Genomic DNA, 20242 nt, shown 5'->3' with positions numbered 1-20242 from the left:
TCCCTGGAGAGCGGAATAGAGAAGGGGCATCTGGAACCCAGAAAGCACACTGAACTGGTTCCTGGAAGCTGTCACAAAATGAGCATCATTTCCAAAATCATTAAAAATGAAGCAAATTCACTCTTCGACCGAACTCTTACTGGCAGCTTCCCCATGTAAGAATGAGGATTTCTCAAAGGGTGTCCTCTGATTTCAGTAAACCATGGGGGCATGACACGGTGCGTTGGGCACAGGTAGCCTTCAAGATCACCTTCGGGAAAATGTGGAGAGAGGAGCTGTACTTTTTGCAGAGGGAGGCATTAATTGCTGCATTTTTGAAACCTGTGCTGGCACAAGGTACCCTGGACTTTGCCCTCCCTCTCTTTAGGGAAAACAAATCTTTCCAAGAGGCTTCACAACTGCTGTAAGAGAAGAAACATCTTGGCAGTCCGTCAGAGACCGTAATGCACCAGAGGCACCTGAGCACCTGGTGGTAAGTCACTGAGAATTTCACAGCTACATTTTACTCGGAAAGAAGGTCACTTTCATAAATTTCTAAGGCTGAGCTGACTCCCACATGGCTTGATGTCCAGAAAAGTCCACGGTTCATCCAGTTGGGACGAGACCAGTACCCACTTGTGTAAGAACAGAGAAGTCGGCAGGTTTTGTTGGTGATCCTCTAGAGGAATGCCAGTTGTACCTTCATGTAACTTCCAGAAAGGAAACTCTTCCTAAGAAAATGCCCATCTGGAGTTAGAACGAGGATTAGTGAAAATGGAGGAGTGCTGACCTTGAGAAGAGCAGCATGGGAGTGAACTTTGCTGAGACATCTCTCGCTGCTTGTGCTTGATAACTTTGAGAGGATCTCGGCTGCTAAAGTCCAGGATCATCAAAAGAGGAATGACTGGCATCTTTAAAAATTTGGATATTGCAGCAGACTAAACCATTTAATCCTGTTTGTTACAGCAGATTTACTGTCCTTTGTTCAAGTTACAAAGTTGTGGGAAGAGAGGGGAGAAACTAATTTATTTTGATGAAATAAGGGAGATAACAGGAAGGTCCAAAATACAGCTGCATCCCTCTAACCTGAAAAATGAACTCCAGGAGAAGTATGGCTGGTATCCACACCTTCTGGTCTCCTCTCTTGCTGTTTTTGGCAGTGCCGGGGTTGCAAAGCCCGTGTGATAGACCAGCGATTACTCTTTGCTAGGTGAGGTTGCCTGTAGAGTTGGAGCTTGGGCTTGAGGGTGCTTGTGAGCTGCGAAAGGCTCTCCGGACCAGCATGGATGTGCAAGCAGCCGTCTTCTCCGAGTGGTGGGAACCACGGCTGGTACCTGCCTGACCGTGCTCAGCCGCAGGGAATTTAAAAGCACGGAGGATGTGTGCTTGTGGAGTAGCAGTGTGGTGGATGGCCACCTTCACCTGCGACAATGTGACGGTTTCATTGCTCAGGATGGAGTTATTTGAGCTTCAGTGCTGTGTGGACACTTACTTAGAAGCTGCTCGGTGGGTGGGAGAACGTGAACCAATGCAAGGACTCTGCAGAAGAGAAACAACGTTTAGATTTACCAGCTGGACTCACAAGTGGCAAAACAGGAACGATGATTAAACTCTAACCACAGGAAAACAAGAACTTGCCATACAGCGTTAGACCTAGATTTCTCAAGGCAGCAAATCATAGAATGGTTTGGGTTGGAAGGGGCCTTAAAGATCACCTGGTTCCAACCCCCCTGCCATCAGCAGGGACATCTTCCACCAGACCAAGCTGCTCAGAGCTCCATCCAACCTGACCTTGAACACTGCCAGGGAGGGGGCAGCCACAGCTTCTCTGGGCAACCTGGGCCAGGGCTTCACCACCCTCATGGGGAAGAATTTCTTCCTAGTATCTCATCTCAGTCTGCCCTCTTTTAGGTTAGAGCGGTTGCCCCTTGTCCTGTCACTACACACCCTTGTGAAAAGCCACTCCCCACCCTTCCTGTCAGCCCCTTCAGGCACTGGCAGCTGCTCTGAGGTCACCCCGGAGCCTTCTCTTCTCCAGGCTGATACTCTAGAGGAGGGTGAGGAGAAGCACTGCTTCCTTCAAAAAACATGCCGAGGCAATGGAAGTGGTTGCTTGTCCTGCCAAAGCAAAAACCATTCTCTCTTTTGCATGAAAACCAGAGACTCTTTATCTCATCTGTCTAATAAGCTCATTAATTGTAAGTCATTTAGTTAATTTAAGGATCTTTGTAAGGGGGACTTAATTCTGTGTTGCTGTAATGCTGGAGTAACATCAATGTGGTTGTTATTGTGGCTGTTCAGTGCTTACATTGGGAAAACTGCAAGCGAAACAAAAAGAGCAAAGAAACGAAGTTAATTGTAACAAAAAAGAATATAAACTCTCTTTAGGTGGCATTTCATAATGGAAAGATGCCATGGACATGGAAGGACGTACACGGAGGAGCCAGCTAGGAGTGGGGCCCTGGGCTGGGATGCAGCCAACGTCAGGGAGAGCGGCACGAAACTTCCCGACAAACAGGTAGGAGAGGAGAAAACTTCACTGCAGCTTGGCTTGACTCGCACCAATTTTCTAATTATGTTTGAAAGGCACTTAAGTAAGTGTGATGAAATTATGTGTTCTGATCTACTGCGTAGTTGGATGAATTCATAGAGGTGTATAAAATATTCCTTGTAACAAGTGAAAGGGGAGTGGCAATTCTGGAGAACAAAATTATATGAGAAGGAGGTAATTGCACATAATCTTACGGTGGATAATAGTACCTTAAACATGGGTATTGGGATGTAAAAGTTGGTAAAAGAAATGTTCAAGTTTTTGAGCAGGTCTCTTGAGGTAGAAGGAACCAGATCCTAGAAAAAGTGGTAATGTGTTACAGGGTAAACAGAATCACAGAATCACAGAATGGTCGGGGTTGGAAGGGACCTCTGTGGGTCACCCAGCCCAACCCCCTGCCCAAGCAGGGTCACCCAGAGCAGGCTGCACAGCACCGCGTCCAGGGGGGGCTTGAATATCTCCAGAGAAGGAGACTCCACAGCCTCCCTGGGCAGCCTGGGCCAGGGCTCCGTCACCCTCAGAGGGAAGAAGTTCTTCCTCGGGTTCAGCTGGAGCTTCCTCTGCTTCAGTTTGTGCCCGTTGCCCCTTGTCCTGTCGCTGGGCACCACTGGAAAGAGTCTGGCCCCGTCCTCCTGACACCCACCCTGCAGATATTTGTAGGCATTTCTAAGGTCCCCTCTCAGCCTTCTCTTCTCCAGGCTGAACAAGCCCAGCTCCCTCAGCCTCTCCTCATAGGAGAGATGCTCCAGTCCCCTCCTCATCCTCGTAGCCCTGCGCTGGACTCTCTCCAGTAGCTCCTCATCTTTCTTGAAGTGGGGAGCCCAGAACTGGACACAGCACTGCAGATGGGGCCTCACCAGGGCAGAGTAGAGGGGAAGGAGAACCTCCCTCGACCTGCTGGCCACACTCCTCCTAATGCACCCCAGAATGCCATTGGCCTTCTTGGCACCCAGGGCACACTGCTGGCTCATGGTCACCCTGTCGTCCCCCAGGACACCCAGGTCCCTCTCCGCAGAGCTGCTCTCCAGCAGGTCCGCCCCAAGCCTGTACTGATGCATGTTGAGCACTGAACAGTGTCCTGGGGGTTAGAGAAGGAAAAGCCTGCTGGTTTGGACTGGGTGAGACGTGCAAAGGCAGTCGTACGTGATGGAAAGCATCTCTGTGGAGGTGAACTCCTGCGGCCCCGGGGCAGGCTCCATGGTGCCAGTCGGAGGATCAGCTGTAGCCAGTGGCTGCGGATACAGAACAGCTCAAGGTTTTCATTGCGTGGACAGGAATGGAAATCTCCTCCAGCCCAGTGAGTGCTTTTAACCCCTGACCTTCAGGGTCACACTCGCTCTTATAACTTCTCAGCCCATGAATCTCCTTTTATTTATTTTTTTTCCTGGCACAGTAGAAGGGATGGGTTTTGGCTGAGGAAGGCAGCAGTTCTTCCTGCAGAAAATGTATGTGCAACAAAACCTGTTGGCCATAAGCCTCAAAGAAAACCCAGGACTGATTTCTGATCTCCATCGCAGCATCTATTGTGGTTTGCAGGGTCTGGATCAGACTTCAAGCCCTCCCCTGGGCTTGGCGCTGGGGCTGTAGGTGAAACAGCGAGACTTTTCCATAGCCTGAGGGGAGAGGGCAGCCGAGCGACTCGGGCAGTTGTCGCTGCAGTGACTGACTGGGCAGCTGTTTGTCCTAAGACCCAGATGTGGCTTTACTGGTCTCTCTATCCCCTTACTTCCCGAAAGCGATGCCCACAGAGGTCCCTTCCAACCCCTACCATTCTGTGATGCTTGCTTCCACTGATGGGGAGCCTGTTTATTTTAAGGCCCACACCAGCCTTTTACCTCTCAGGATCCGCATTCAGATTGAAAGCGAAAAAGGAGTTTCGTGGTGAAAACGTGCTCAGCCATTTGTGAAGCTCCTAAACCCCCAGCGCAGCACCACTGGCGCGCTGTTCCTAACGAAGCTCAAGGCAAAAATAAAAGCGGTCGCGTGTCAGAAGAAAGCACAGCGCTTGCCTGTTCTCTGCTCGGTTCACATCCGTTCTGCTCGTCCTCCACCAACACTCGCTCTGAAGTTGGAAAAAGTACCCAGCTGGCACGGAACGCTGCCGGACGGCTTGAGAGAGAACGGCCGCTTCCTGTGCTCTGTCTTTGCTCTTTGTTTGCTTTCATGTGCAATGCAGCAGGACTTACCGTGTTTTCACACCTAGAATACGTGCAAAACTTCAATAGAAAACCAAGATACGGAACCTGCAGAAGCTCTCGGTGACACCTTCATAGAATCATGGAATGGTTTGGGTTGGAAGGGGCCTTAAAGATCATCTGGTTCCAACCCCCCTGCCATCAGCAGGGACATCTTCCATCAGACCAGGTTGCTCAGAGCTCCATCCAACCTGGCCTTGAACACTGCCAGGGAGGGGGCAGCCACAGCTTCTCTGGGCAACCTGGGCCAGGGCCTCACCACCCTCATGGGGAAGAATTTCTTCCTAATATCTAACCTAAATCTGCCCTCTTTTAGTTTAGAGCCGTTCCCCCTTGTCCTATCACTACACACCCTTGTGAAAAGCCCCTCTCCATCCTTTCTGTCGGCCCCTTCAGGCACTGGCAGCTGCTCTGAGGTCACCCCGGAGCCTTCTCTTCTCCAGGCTGAACAGCCCCAACTCCCTCAGCCTGTCCTCGCAGGAGAGGTGCTCCAGCCCTCAGATCATATTTGTTGCCCTCCTCTGGCCCTGCTCCAACACATCCATGTCCTTCTTCTGTTGGGGGCTCCAGAGCTGGACACAGGACTCCAGGTGGGGTCTCATGAGAGCAGAGTAAAGGGGCAGAATCCCCTCTCTCGCCCTGCTGGCCACACTTCTCTTGATGCAGCCCAGGACATGGTTGGCTTTCTGGGCTGCCAGCGCACATTGCTGGCTCATGTTGAGCTTCTCATCCAGCAGGACCCCCAAGTCCTTCTCCTCAGGGCTGCTCTCAGCCACTCTCCGCCCAGCCTGTACTTGTGTTTGGGATTGCCCCGACCCACATGCAGGACCTTGCACTTGGCCTTGTTGAACTTCATGTGGTTCACGCAGGCCCACGCCTCCAGCCTGTCAAGGTCCCTCTGGATGGCATCCCTTCCCTCCAGCGTGTCAACCACATCACACAGCTTGGTGTCAGCAGCACCTTGAACGTGTTCACCTTGAACAGCGGAGCTGCGATGGCACGGTTGGACCAACAGCCCTGTTCACTCTTTAGCCTTAGGCTGAGCAATCTGAATGTTGTGTCTTTTTTTATAAATTAGAAAATTTACCTGCTTTGCCCTGACCGCGTTCTGCTCTTCAGGCTTGACATAGCACATGAAGTCATGTGCTGGGTGATAGATTCCAGTCCAGCTTGTGGTGTTCTTGGCCACGTAGACTTGCACCTGCAGACGTTCCCTGTGCTTTGAAGTCAAGAGCGCAGTTTCTTAGGGAAAGATCTGCTCCCCAGAGGACTGGGAGAATCTTGGCGAGAAGCTCCCGTCTCAGCGTGGCTACGAGTAGTAAGATTATCACCATATGTTGCTCTGTGTGTTCAGATAGAAGGGGTCTTGGCCACATGCTGGCAGAAGTCTTGGTTCTGTTTGAAACAGAAGCCTGCGTTTTCTCAGCTTGCTATTTCCTTGGAGCCAAATCCATATTTAGTGTTGAGACTTTTTTATTTTAATTGTAAAATCAGGCTTTGCGGGAGGAAAAGTGTTTGTGCTACATGAGCAGACACTCGAGGAAAGGCTGATTTTGGAAGGGCAGTTTTTAGAAACAAGTTGTGAAGAGCCGCTCGGAGCTCACGCTGAGAACACTGTTGGGCTATGGTTTCGGTGCACGTGCAGAGGTGGCGATGGTGCTACTGAGAACAGGGAGAAGACCGGTCACGGGGGAAGCGAGGAGAAAGAAGAGACCAAAAGACGAGCAAACCCAGAGGAAACAGCAGAGGCGAGTTGTGGACCAACGGCGACAAGTGCCAGGAAGAGAGACTTTGCAGAAGGAGCTGTCTTGCAGAGCCAGGGGAGAGGATTTGGTGCGTGAAAGCTCCTGGGGATGGCACTGGGACCACCCTCGAGAGCAGGGAGCGGCGAGGGTGGTGGAGCAAGGTCAGTCCGTCATGAGGAATAGGGTGGCAGGGTGCCTTCCCCAGGGCCCGCGCCCCGGGTGATTTCTAGAGAGAAACCTCCCGCGTGCAGAGGTCTGTAGGCAGGTAGTGATGGTGTTTCCAGAAGACTGGTGCCTGGCCGGTGGACATTCACTCAATTAGTTGTCTGAGCTCCTCGGCTTTCACTTCAGACCCAACATGTGCTCTTCCAGCAGCCAAAAAGTCACTGAAACGCGTGTGGCAGCTCGGTGCGTTGCGCTTGCGGGAAAAGCGGGTGGAGAGCGGCCAAGTAAGCTGTGCAAGGTTGGGGTTCCTCCGCTGCTGGCAGTGCTTTTGCTGCTGCAGAGACCACGGTTCGACCTAAGGCATGACACGCTCTAATTGAGACAAAGCAACGGTTGCAGGCAGAGCAGATTGGTTTGGTTATTTGAAATGAGTCTTGCGTGAAGTCATGCTGAAAGCCAGAATCCCCGAAGAAGAAAAACCTGAGCTGCAGAGTTCTGCTTGGGATTTGAATCCTGTTTCCCCCCGAGGTGCGTGTTGTGGAAACGTTGGAGGTGTTGATTCACAGAATCACAGCATGTTCGGGGTTGGCAGGGACCTCTGTGGGTCACCCAGCCCAACCCCCTGCCCAAGCAGGGTCACCCACAGCAGGCTGCACAGCACCGCGGCCAGGCGGGGCTGGAATATCTCCAGAGAAGGAGACTCCACAGCCTCCCTGGGCAGCCTGGGCCAGGGCTCCGTCACCCTCAGAGGGAAGAAGTTCTTCCTCGTGTTCAGCTGGAGCTTCCTCTGCTTCAGTTTGTGCCCGTTGCCCCTTGTCCTGTCGCTGGGCACCACCGAAAAGAGTCTGGCCCCGTCCTCCTGACACCCACCCTGCAGATATTTAGAGGCATTTCTAAGGTCCCCTCTCAGCCTTCTCTTCTCCAGGCTGAACAAGCCCAGCTCCCTCAGCCTCTCCTCGTAGGGGAGATCTCCAGTCCCCTCCTCATCCTCGTAGCCCTCCACTGGACTCTCTCCAGTAGCTCCTCATCTTTCTTGAACTGGGGAGCCCAGCACTGGACACAGCACTGCAGATGGGGCCTCACCAGGGCAGAGTAGAGGGGGAGGAGAACCTTCACGCTCATCACACTCCAAAACTCAACACTCAAGAGAAGACGCAGCCGGTGCCACCGCCGTGGCTTGGAGCTCCGTCTCTGCGGCTGGAGGCTGCCTGGCCGTGGCCCTGCGCGATGAGAACCCTCCATCCCGCCTTCACGTGCAGGTATGTCCAGCGATGCCGCGCACGCTCTCGTCGCTGACAGCCAGCGAGTGGGACTGCGCGAGGTCTCGCCACCCTGAGAGCTGTGACAGGTTGTCCTGACGCAGCCCCAGAGCTCCTGAACCCTCTTAGATCCGGCTCGCTCCCTGCCGGATTGCGGTTGGAAGTGCTCAGGCCTTTTCATCTTCACATTTCCCCCCAAATTATGGATTTTCTGGGTTCTATCGTGTGTATTCAGTGCTGTATTTGGGACTGCTGTTCAGCCACCCCCTGAAGTTTAATACAGGGCTCGTTTAGCTGCTCCGGACCCCTCATCCTGAGCCCTGATGTTTTTTTCCTTCGGAAGTATTGGTGCCGGTCCTCAGCTGCAGGATCTTCCCAGCGCCCTGCTGGCCTTGGGGCCGAGCCCGCGGTCTCTTCGTTTTGCTTTCCGATTCTCTCCTCTTTAGGTAATATTTTTTCTCGAGGGCAAATTGGATGTTTGGGAGAGTCTCGTCTTCCTCGTTCCAAGCAATTCTCAGGAGAGGACCCATCTTCCTCGTTCAAAATAATCCTCTGTGCTAGGAGAACTCCGTGTGGGTTTCTTTCTGGGCTCCCCAGCTTGAGAAAGATGAGGAGCTACTGGAGAGAGTCCAGCGGAGGGCTACAAGGAAGAGGAGGGGACTGGAGCATCTCTCCTACAAGGAGAGGCTGAGGGAGCTGGGCTTGTTCAGCCTGGAGAAGAGAAGGCTGAGAGGGGGACCTTAGAAATGCCTCTAAATATCTGCAGGGTGGGTGTCAGGAGGATGGGGCCAGACTCTTACCAGTGGTGCCCAGCGACAGGACAAGGGGCAACGGGCACAAACTGGAGCAGAGGAAGTTCCAGCTGAAGATGAGGAAGAACTTCTTCCCTCTGAGGGTGACGGAGCCCTGGCCCAGGCTGCCCAGGGAGGCTGTGGAGTCTCCTTCCCTGGAGATATTCCAGCCCCGCCTGGACGCGGTGCTGTGCAGCCTGTTCTGGGTGACCCTGCTTGGGCAGGGGGTTGGGCTGGGTGACCCACAGAGGTCCCTGCCAACCCCGACCATTCCGTGATTCTGTGAAAATGCAAAAAAAGCGCGGGGGAAGGAGTCGAAGTGCCGGGTTAGCGGGGAAGAACCGCGGGCGGTGGGCCCGGCCCCCCCCCCGGGGCAGGGCAGCGCGGAGAGCGCAGTTCCCCCGGCGGCCCCCAGAGGGCGCCCGCGCTCCCCGCCGCGGCGCTGCTGAGGCGGCGGCTGCCGAGCGCGGCCCGGCCCCGTCCCCCCCCCCCCCCCTCCCCGTTCCCCCCCATTCCCCCCCTCCCTTTTCCCGCCCTCCCGGGGCCCGCTCCCGCCGCCTCCCCCCGCCCCCATGGCCGCCTCGGCAGCACGTCCGGGCTCGGCGGCGGAGGCTGCGGGCGGCAGCGCCCGGAACGAGTGAGACGCCGCAGCCCTGCCTCCGGCGGCACCCCGCCGGGAGAGGAGGCAGAGCCGCCCCCCCCCCCCCCCCCCCCCCCCAGCTCAAATTCCCCTTTTTTTATTCTTTTTTCCACTTTTTCTGCTCCGCGTGGAGATGGAGCCGCCGCGACTCCGTTGATGCCCGCCGGACGGCTGTTTTTCGGAAGGCAGGATTTCCCTCTCGGGTTTTTTTTTTTCGCTGTGGAGGTGGGAGGACCCTTCCCCAGCCTTCCCAGTCTCCCCCAGTCCGTCCCCGCCGCGCTCGGGAACCGCGGAACCTCCGGGACCGAAGGCAACTTTTTTTGTTGTTTTTTTTTCTTTTCCTTCGCTCATCCCCCGTCTGCAGGCACCGGCGGAAAAAAAAAAAAGGGAATAAAGCAGCCCCGGCGAGGAGGAGGAGGAGGAGGAGGAAGGGGCCGTGCGTGCATGTGTGGCTGCCGCCGCTGCTCCGGCCCCCGGATCCGGAGGTGCGCGGTGAAATATGGAGAAGAACCTTGGATGTGTTTGGCTACCGAAGCTGGTTCTTCTCCTCCTCGGGTCGGCGAGCCTTCAGCCTCCGGTCTCCGGTAAGTCAGCGCTGCCTTGTCCGCCTCGGAGACCCCGGGGGGGGGTTTTTTCTCCGCAGCCCGGAGCGATGTGCCCGTTTCTTGATGGACTTTCCCCCCCCTTCCCTCGCCGTTTGGGTTTTTTTTTTTTGGGGGGGGGGGTCGGTGTGGTGTTGCTCGCCGGTGCGAGGTTTTGCATCCCGCGGCTGGGAAGCGGGGAAGCGGGGCGAGAAGCGCCTGGGAAAGGGGGATATCCATGGAAAAGAGCGGAGAAACGGGGCAGGAGCTGGCACGGTGGGTGCCGCGGTGCTTGGCACCCATCCTCCTTCGCACCGCATCCCGCTCGCGGGTGGATTTGTTCTCCCGGAGCTTTTTGGGGTCCACCAAGGTTGCGTCGGCTGGGTGAAGGCAGAAAAGCGGCGGAGGAGTTGGCAAGGCGAGAACCCGGCCCTTGTCATCTGCAGAGCAGCTCCCAGCTGTGCCGCGCTGCGATGCGCGGGGCGCATCTTCCAGTTCTAAATCGGAATTGTGATCCCGAAGGCGGTTGTGCGGGGAAGCGGGGTCGGGGACGGACGCGGCGATGCTGCGGAGCTGCTCGTGCGGGAAGGGCTGGGCGGCACGCAGAGCTCTGGGTCAAAAAGGAAGGAAAGAGAAATGGGAGCGGGAGCCGAGAAGTGTTGGGAACTAAGAAAGTGCAGCTTTGATTTGCGGGAGGCGGAGGGAGATGCGTGCAAGGAAATATTATTCTCCGGCGCTCCCAGTTCTCTCTAAAAGCGAACGAGGAGCGCTTCGGGAGGGGAAACCTTGGGAAGGGAGAGCCTGGAAGATACAAAAAGGGATGCGAGCCCCCTTGCTTTCGCAGCAGAGACGGAGGAACAATAGGGACCAAGTCCCCACGCCGGCGCCGAAGCGGGTTGCTGCCATGGGGGGAAAAAAAAAGCGCTTTGCCTGCGGTGAGCTCCTCGGCGTCTGCTGGCGAGGCTCAGGTTATCAGCTCTAGGCAGGCGGTGGTGGTGCTGCCTCCGCACAAGCCCGGCGTATCTTTGGGGTGTCCTGATTTTGGGGAGTTGGCAGGAGAGCTGGAAGATGCTGCTGTGCCGGAGCGGGAGGTGCCCGTCCCCACCGTTGTCCTCTGCGGTTACTCGCGTGGAGGGTGGGAGCAGGGCGATGAGTAGGTGTTTCTCTTGCCTTTCCAGCTTCAAAGCTGCTCGGCGTGGCAGGGATCCTCCTTTGGGAAAGGGGATTGACTCGCAGGCTGCTTCGCTGCCGGAGGAGGGGATGGAGCCAGAGCCTGCGGAGGGAAGGAACCCGGCTGCCGTGGCAAGGGTCAGGCGTGCTGCAAAACCGCGGCTCCCACGGTTTGGTCCCATGGGGACCATGGAAAACCGCGTGGTCCACGTATGGGTTGTGTGTTTCGCGCCCCATCTACCATCCCACGGGTGTTTATCGCACCGATTTTGAAGGGGACATCTTTGCCTTGCGCCCAGTTCCTCGTGCTGCGCTTCCCAAGCTGCGAACGGGCAAAGTTTTCCCCGCGTCGCAGCCCCGGGGGGGCCGTCGGGACTTCGTGCTTCCCTGAGCGTCCTTGTCACCGGCCCACGTCAGCCCACGAAACCGAATCGAGCGGATCCTGGCCTTCTCCCTGGCCTGGACGAGCTCCTCTACAACCTACTGTAGGTGACCCTGCTTGGGCAGAGGGTTGGGCTGGGTGACCCACAGAGGTCCCTTCCAACCCCTGCCATGCTGGGATTCTCAGGCAAGGCCGCGGCCTCCCGCTCGCTCGCCGCGGCGTCTCCGCTCCCCGCACGCTGGCACGCCGCGGGCAGGAGGTGCGTGGCACGCTCCCCACGCAGAGGTTCCCGGGCACGCAGCGAGCCAGCGCTGCTGACAAAGAGCTCCCGGGGCCGGGGCCGGCTCCTCTCCTGCTCCCTGCCCGGAGCTGCCATGGACGTGCCCGCCAAACTTTGGTACCCAAGGACGGCGGCGTGGGCAGGGGCCGCGTCCCGCGCTTGTCGTGCGAGGGGCGAAACAGTTTGGGGGGTGAGAGGAAAAGTAAAGCACCACGGGAGACTTGGGCTGGCTAAAAACACGTGCGTGTGGACGGGAGAACAGAGGAAGGGCAGCGTTTGCCATTTTGGAGAGCGTGTTCCTGATCAAGGCGGGTGTAAAGGAAGCGGTGTTTGATCGTTACGGTGCCCTACGGTTTGTTCTGTGTAGGTATAAGCAGCTATAAAATGCTTTTCCTTCTTTTTTGTCTGTAGGTGGGGAATTTAACTGGACCTCAAAGGTTTTTTATTGAATGGCTGCTGTGTTTGGTGCCTTTGACTCCCGCTAGCTCTTGGTGAGGAATTTAGCGTTAGTGGAGCCCGTGGCGGTCGCTCCTGTGAGTGGTGCAGTATAAATCACCGCTGACCCGGCGCGGCGTCCGTGTCCCGTGCGCTGCGGTTGCCTTCCGTGCTGCGAGGCGTGCGAGCCGCTGCGCGTGTGACGGGAGCGGGGCGCCCGCCGCGCGTTTGCCGGGGTGCGTTCGAAAATTGCCTACAAATATCTGCAGGGTGGGTGTCAGGAGGATGGGGCCAAGCTCTTTTCAGTGGTGCCCAGTGACAGGACAAGGGGCAACGGGCACAAACTGAAGCAGAGGAAGCTCCAGCTGAAGATGAGGAAGAACTTCTTCCCTCTGAGGGTGACGGAGCCCTGGCCCAGGCTGCCCAGGGAGGCTGTGGAGTCTCCTTCTCTGGAGATATTCAAGCCCCGCCTGGACAAGGTCCTGTGCAGCCTGCTCTGGGTGACCCTGCTTGGGCAGGGGGGTTGGACTGGATGACCCACAGAGGTCCCTTCCAACCCCTACTATTCTGTGATTCGTGGAGGACGAGCAGTTTACGTTTGAGTACTCCTCTTCTTTCTACGGTTTGTTGAATGTTTTCGTATTTAGCTTTGCTTTTTTGTCCTCCCCCCTGCTCCACGTGCTGACTTGGAAGACGCAGTCAGGAGTGTTTGTTCTCAATGAGATCACGCCAAGTGCGATATCCAGATTTCACGCTCGGTTCGTTTATCCTTGACTGCTACACAAAACTTAGCGTGAAAGGTCTGTTCCAGAGCTCAAGACATGGCAGTGCCATCAAGATATTCTTGCATTTCTGTCTGAACCCGTCTTTGCTTGACTGTTTAGTGCTGGGACGGCGAGATCTTTGGGGCAGGACTGCAGGGGCTTCGCTCTGCAGACCCCCAGCAGGAGCGCGGTCCGCAGCGAGGGCTTCCAGATCAAAATGCTGAATATATATAGCTGCGCTTCCCAAACTTGGAGAAGAAAACCTGTGGGACTGCTCATTCCAGACGCAGCTTGCGATCTGGGCGAGTTCTTCACATCACCTGGCCGAGCTGAAGTTCGGAGCCGGTGCGCTGACCTTGCTGTCTGCATCTCCCTGGAGCAGCCCGGTGGGAGATGGATGAGCAAGTGCCGCCTTCTCCCAACCCACCCGGGCTTTCTCCCCGCTGTCCGGGAAGCAGAGAGCCTTGTCCTGCCTCACATTTTGACTGGCAAAAGCCTGGTGCTGTCTGTGGGCTGGTGTTTCCCCGTAGCTTGTTGTTTACCGTCGTCCTGCCATAATCTGGGTTCTGCGCGAGCTCGGTGACGTCTGGGGTGGCCTCTGCTAACGGGAGACTGCTGTCAATCCAGTGACATGACAGCTGAAGTAACCCTTTCAGCCAGTCATCAGATGCTCAGCGCACGGATTTTCCACCAGATGTCCTTCAGAGGGCCGGTACTGATATTTTTAAACGCTGCTTTTATGAGATAAAATAACGCTACCAAACGGAGGGTTTCCTACGCGCCCGCTCGCGCGGCCTGTCCACCTGCGAGGAGAAAACTCTGCGATGGGTTTGCACCTCCGTCCTTGGCGGAAAAGGTGGTCAGAGAGACTCCAGCAAGCGTGCTGTCGCGAGTAAGCTGTGGAAGAAGTTTGCCTTTTGCTGGTGTTTTAACATCGAGCCGGAATAAAGCTGGCCGGTGCCGCTCCGCTGACGAGGAGCCTTGGCCGTGCCGCTGAGCGGGGCTGGGGACGCGCGGACCCGGAGGCTGCGCGTGGGTCCTCAGGTGGGTCCTCGCCTCGGCTTGGCTATCGCAAACCCCTCGGTTGATGTGATTTACGGCGGTTAAGTGACTTCGTGCGTGGAACGAAGCGCTTGTGGGAGAAGGCTCGAAGAGGGGACCGCGTTTTCACGTGCCGGATCTTCCCTTCCGCGGGAACGCGGATCTGGAGCAGCGTGAGGCAGCGCAGCCAGTCTCCGTGTTGTAATACAAATAGATGGAAATTCCTTAAAACGTTGGCCTTGCTTGAGTGGAAAATATACTGACAAATTCCGCCGAGGCTTTCATGATTAATTAACTAAAGGCAAAAAAACTCACTCGCTCTGTTAAAATTATCCCATGGGTGAAAGATTGACCTGAATTTTTTTATTTCCATTGGAATCCAAAGTAAACACGCTGGCCCCGTCCTCGTTTCCCTTGCACCCCCCTCACCGCAGCTGCGGTGCCGCGGGCTGGACGGAGGTGCTGCTGCCCGGGAGCGTCGCCTCGGGAGGCAGCACCCAGGTCTGCAGGGTGCAGAGCGGTCCCCGCGCCTCTGGAAGCCATCTGCTGCCAGGTACTGCTTGCTGTTCTCAGGGTCTCTGGACACCCTTGCTTTTAATTTCCCCAAGGGAATTCCTTTCTCCATGCCGGCCTGAAAATTGATCTGCTGAAAAATAGGAATCGTGATGTTCGTTATCCACGCTGTGAGGCTGCGCCGCGGGCAGAGCTGAGCTCTGGTTTGCAGGGAACTGGCTTCAGCGCCGGTGTTCGTGCCACTTTCTGTCTGGCTCCCTGGGGAAGATTTCTGACTCTCACTTTAAAGAGTTGCTCCCTGGTCAGCCTGGAGACGAGACGGCTCCGGGGTGACCTTAGAGCAGCTGCCAGTGCCTGGAGGGGCCGACAGAAAGGATGGAGAGGGGCTTTTCACAAGGTCGTGTAGGACAAGGGGGAATGGCTGTGAACTAAAAGAGGGCAGATTTACGTTAGGTATTAGGAAGAAATTCTTCCCCATGAGGGTGGTGAAACCCTGGCCCAGGTTGCCCAGAGAAGCTGTGGCTGCCCCCTCCCTGGCAGGGTTCAAGGCCAGGTTGGATGGAGCTCTGAGCAACCTGGTCTGGTGGAAGATGTCCCTGCTGATGGCAGGGGGGTTGGGACCAGATGATCTTTAAGGTCCCTTCCAACCCAAACCATGCTATGATTCTATGAATTTCTTCTCCAATGTTTGTTGTGGGGGTGGCTTAAATCGTTACCGGTTCTGGTCCTTGAGAACTTGATCTACTCTGTGTCCATTACCTTTCTGCTCCTCCCCATCCCCTTCGATAAACTTCCCAGTCTGTTTGCCCGCTTCTGCTGTTGAAAAGCAGCTGTGGTCCCCGCTGTGAGAGAAAGGATGCTTGGGAATCTTCTTTTAATGCAGGTGGAGAGGCTCAGGCATTTGAGATTTGCTCCTTTGGGTCTTCTGTGCTGCCTCGTGTAAGGAAAACTACCCAACTATGGGAGGCAGTGACGGGAAGTGAAGTGTATCTCCTGCTTTCTGACAGTAAATTCACTGCTAAAATAGAGTATATTATTCCTGAAAGAGAGCACATCAGATAATTGTAAACTTAGCAGGATTTTTTCTTTCTGACAGCGTAGCTCAATTTCTGCTTTGATGTGAAGGGCTACAGCTAAATTGGGCTAACGACAGAACATCTCGCTGGAGAGCTTGGAGATGGCTGCGCTCGGAAGGAAACGGAGTTCTCGGAGCGGCGCGATAAACGCGCGGTTGAACGTCTCAATTTCTGTCTCGGTTGATGGCAGTCGTTTGTCGATGGTAGTGCCAATATGTGCTGTAATTTTATAAATGCTCTGAAATATTCAAAATAGGTTGAAAACTACTCTGAATTGCTACCCGAAGTTTTAGCAAAATATTGGTTGTCAAACAGAGAGGCTGAAGGAGTAGGGTCTGCTTGGAAATTGCGTTACTGGCTGAAAACCGGGTATCTTCTCGCCCTGCGAAGCAGAGTTGAAAACAGGGAGACTGCTGATGTTCTGGTGATTTTATTTACTTTTATGGTGCTTTACAGTCAGATTCATTGATTTGATCGTGTGCACCCAGCCCACGGTCACACTTTCCCGGGCTTGAGGGCTGAGGAGGTGGCTCCTCTCCCAGCCTGGAAGCAGAAGGTGAGCAACCACCAACTTTTGGTTTGCTCTCAACCACTAAAGCTTTCATATCGATTTCCGTCTGTCTTGGGAAACCGCATCCTGACCAGCTGAGAAGTTTGGCTCATTGAAACAAATCGTGTCGTTCTCTTGTGGGATCTTACAGCAAGAACATAGGGTGACAAAAAGAGGTGAAGTGTAAGAGAAAGATGTTGGAAATGACACAGAAAAGCTCCTGCTCTGTGCACATAGCTTCCTGGACAGTGAAATGTCCCCCAACCACCAGTGCAGGTGTTGATGGAAACATTTATTTTAGTTAGAGAGGGTAGAGTGGTTGGCTACTTAACGTGACACGTGTTAGGAGACACAGAATTTATCCAAATCATGGGGGAGGTGGTGCTTGTCCAGCATGGATGTACTGTGGGATGAGGACGTGCCGTGGGAGGTGAGGCTGCTCGCTGGGGAGTGGATGGAGAGCTTTATAAATTGCAGGGTTACGACTCTTCTGAGAGGCTCTGTAGATGAGCTGAGCTAAGGTCACCTCTTCAATCACCAGAAGAGCTCTGTAAATGAATGACAGTCTCCTAGTTCATATTTTTATCATTTATATGTAATTATAGTTTCACGGCCTGGTGTCTGCGTTCCGTGTACCCTGTCAATCAACGGGGGCTTCAGAAGTTGTGCTGACAGGGATGTGTTTGTCCCGTGCAGGTGAGGAGCTACATTGCTGTATTTCCATGCTGCCTTTGCTTAGTGCTTTCCTTTTTCCCCTCAATAGCGTAGCAGACGTTCTTGTCTCCTGTTTCTCGAGCTTTTGTTGGCTCCCACCACAGACCTTCCGCCATCTCCACAGTGGCCCGATGCTCTGTCAAACCTCAGTGCAGCACTGCAAGGACAGGCTCTTTTGGTAGGGGTAGCAGCAAGGTTACTCGTGGATATGGGTGGTTTCTACAGTGAAAGATTAAGGAAGTGGAGAGATTATGGCATGATAAATTGGATTAAAGCTAACTATTATTTTGCGGTTCCCTGCTTGATCTTGGGTACACTGAGTGGAGAGAGATTGTTATAAAAAATAGTGGCATGAAGTTTTATCTTCTGCCTGGCTTATCACAGATGTGAGTCTCAAGGAAAGCAGCTAAGGTGAAGCCCCTACTTGAGCCCTGCGCGTGATGCACTTGGGCACGTGCTGGAGATCTTGCAGCCGGGGTGGGAGCAGATAATGTTTCCACTAAAAGAGGAATCATTTGCTTATTTTGTCTGTTCTGCATGTGGACAATCCATAGAACTTCATCCGTTTGCCTTGCAGGGCTGTGCTGGGCTGGAGAACATTCTCCCTCGGCAGAATCGCACTCTCTGGGTTGCTTTTTGCTTGCTCGTTCTTCCTTGGTTTCTCGTTTGGATTTGCTTGGCTTTGGTTTCTTGCCACTGGTTCTTGCTGTGCCTCTCCCCATGAAATTAGCAGTGAATTCTCCCCGAGAAGGTACGAAGTACAGTGAAGAGCACTGGAGCAGGCTGCCCAGGGAGGCTGTAGAGTCTCCTTCTCTGGAGATATTCAAGCCCCACCTGGACGCGGTGCTGTGCCCCCTGCTCTGGGTGACCCTGCTTGGGCAGGGGGTTGGGCTGGGTGACCCACAGAGGTCCCTTCCAACCCCGACCAGTCTGGGATTCTGTGATTCTGTGAAGGCACATCTTCATAGCCTTGCTGACAAGCTGAACAGATTGATCCTGGACGGATGCTCCTGATCTGCCTGTGCTGCTGCCCGCGCAGCCGGAGCCAGCGCCCGTCCCTGGCCCTTTGCCGCCAGGAGCAACCGTCGTGAGCCGGAGGTGGGTGCTCTTGGCGTAGCTGAACACCGACCTCCTAAATATTTTTTTCAGAAGCTTAATCCGGGTTCGTTGTTGCTTTTTCTTGGACTGTGTTTTGAGGAGGAACATAAAAGCCCCCAGCAACCAGATCTGGTTCAGTGAATCCGAGACATCTCGGTTCGGAAGGCTGGTGCCTACGTTAGTGGTGTGACCTGCAGCTCAACTGGTGGGCGCTTCTGTCTGGCTGTCGAGCTCGGAGAGCAGTAATTAGCCAGAAACGCGACAGCTCTGGAGAAAGTCGGTGATATAATTGTGTAAAGTGTTTCTTTTTAATGGCAGGGCTCCCAAAAACCTTGTGATAGAACCTGAAGGTTGCTTCCCTAGGAGTGGAGTTGACTTAGGAGCAAGGAGTGGGCTGTCCTGGGGCCGGCAGCAGGTACTGGGCAGAGCTGGATGTTCATCCTTAGCCCACAGCTACCCAGAAGGGCTCATTTGGTGCAGAGCTCGTGCTTGAACCTGCTTCCCCCTGAGTCTCTCCAACACTCCTCCCTTCGCTAGCCAAAGTCTAAAAAGCATTTTATAAACATTCTTTTAAGTTTCTGTCCACAATGTTCATTCATATTTTTCCTGTAGAAGCATCAGGGGAAGAAGACAGACATTTAAAAGGGCTCTGAGGGGCCTTTGTCCATATTCCCTTCCTTTTTTTTTTTAATTCTCTGCCTTCTGATGCTCAGAAGAGAGAAAAAGTCCTTAAAACTTTTCCCTCTGCTCTTCCCCGCTGTTGAAGACACCCAACAGACCATGGTGGTGGTGGGACCCAAATGCACCAACCTGTAGACTGCTGAAGAAGCGGGGCATCGTCTTGCTCGGGTTGAGGTTCTGGTTGTCGTCATGGTGGCGGCGGGCGCTGGAGTCGGGTCCCAGGGAAGGACTGGCGCAAATTCTTTGTAGGTGTGTAGTTAGTAACCATGGTGTTGGCTGGGGTTTGTGCCGAACCACCCGTGGAACCGCCTGAGGGAGAGCCTTGGAGGAGGGTGGTCCAGCAGAACGGAGTGTGCATTTTAGGAGATGGTTGTAGATGGCATTTTGTATATATTTTGTATGGTTGCAGTGTTGTGAGGTTTTCCCCATCATGATACAACTCTATGAATTTCATACTCGTTTTCCAAATGCCATGGTGCTTCTGTTTCCCTTCTCCCCAGTGAATACCCTTTTTTCCTAGTTTCTCCCTCCTTTGTTGTATTATAGATGCTCTGAGCGTGCTATTGGCGTGACCGGTTATCCCAGTCTCCTCCGTGGTATTTGTAAATTTGGCAAAAAGGCCCACAATCCCCTCATTCTGCTGTGGAAGGAAGCTTCCTACACGGCTTTCCGCTCAGAAGACTGCAAAGGTTTAGATGAATTATTGAAGAGGAGCCTGTCATACGTGTGAAAGTAGTTAACGGTCTTAGATTTGGACTTTGCTGTTATAAAGGACATTGGGACTTTTATGTATTTATTTATGGGGGCTCCGGACCTCTTTATTTTCCCTGGACGCAATGAATACCGTGTCCTCCTGTGTGAGGAGCAGCGTGAAGCGAGTTAAAAAATTAACTGAATCTGACAGCTCTTGTTTACACCACAAGGCTGTGCTGCCATTCAGCGTGACCTGGATAGGCTGGAAAGCTGGGCAGAGAGGAACCTGATGAGGTTCAACAAGGGCAAGTGCAGGGTCCTGCACCTGGGGAGGAACAACCTCATGCACCAGTACAGGCTTGGGGTGGACCTGCTGGAGAGCAGCTCTGCGGAGAGGGACCTGGGTGTCCTGGTGGACGACAGGTTAACCATGAGCCAGCAGTGTGCCCTGGCTGCCAAGAAAGCCAATGGGATCCTGGGGTGCATCAAGAAGAGTGTGGGCAGCAGGTCGAGGGAGGTTCTCCTTCCCCTCTACACTGCCCTGGTGAGGCCTCATCTGGAGTAATCTGTCCAGTTCTGGGCTCCCCAGTTCAAGAAGGATGAAGAGCTACTGGAGAGAGTCCAGCGGAGGGCTACAAGGATGGTGAGGGGACTGGAGCATCTCCACTACGAGGAGAGGCTGAGGGAGCTGGGCTTGTTCAGCCTGGAGAAGAGAAGGCTGCGAGGGGACCTTATAAATGCCTACAAATATCTGAAGGGTGGGTGTCAGGAGGATGGGGCCAAGCTCTTTTCAGTGGTGCCCAGTGACAGGACAAGGGGCAACGGGCACAAACTGAGGCACAGGAAGTTCCGTCTGAACATGAGGAGGAACTTCTTCCCTCTGAGGGTGACGGAGCACTGGCCCAGGCTGCCCAGGGAGGCTGTGGAGTCTCCTTCTCT

At 54.4% G+C, this 20242-nt stretch overlaps 1 protein-coding gene across 1 annotated transcript in view; it reads left to right on the top strand.

Annotated features, from left to right (window-relative positions):
- The first annotated feature begins 9462 nt into the window (after positions 1-9462).
- The window catches only part of LOC142365643 (netrin receptor DCC), a 678995-nt gene continuing 668215 nt past the window's right edge, over positions 9463-20242 (top strand). The window contains exon 1 of the mRNA XM_075446652.1: positions 9463-9909. Within this exon, the coding sequence (XP_075302767.1) occupies positions 9825-9909 (85 nt within the window). The 5' untranslated portion in view covers positions 9463-9824. The remainder of the gene's footprint in view (positions 9910-20242) is intronic.

The sequence above is a fragment of the Opisthocomus hoazin genome, chromosome W (assembly GCF_030867145.1).
Source record: "Opisthocomus hoazin isolate bOpiHoa1 chromosome W, bOpiHoa1.hap1, whole genome shotgun sequence".
NCBI classification, from domain to species: domain Eukaryota; kingdom Metazoa; phylum Chordata; class Aves; order Opisthocomiformes; family Opisthocomidae; genus Opisthocomus; species Opisthocomus hoazin.
Note: the sequence above shows the minus strand (reverse complement) of the source record. Positions and strands in the feature narration are given on the sequence as shown.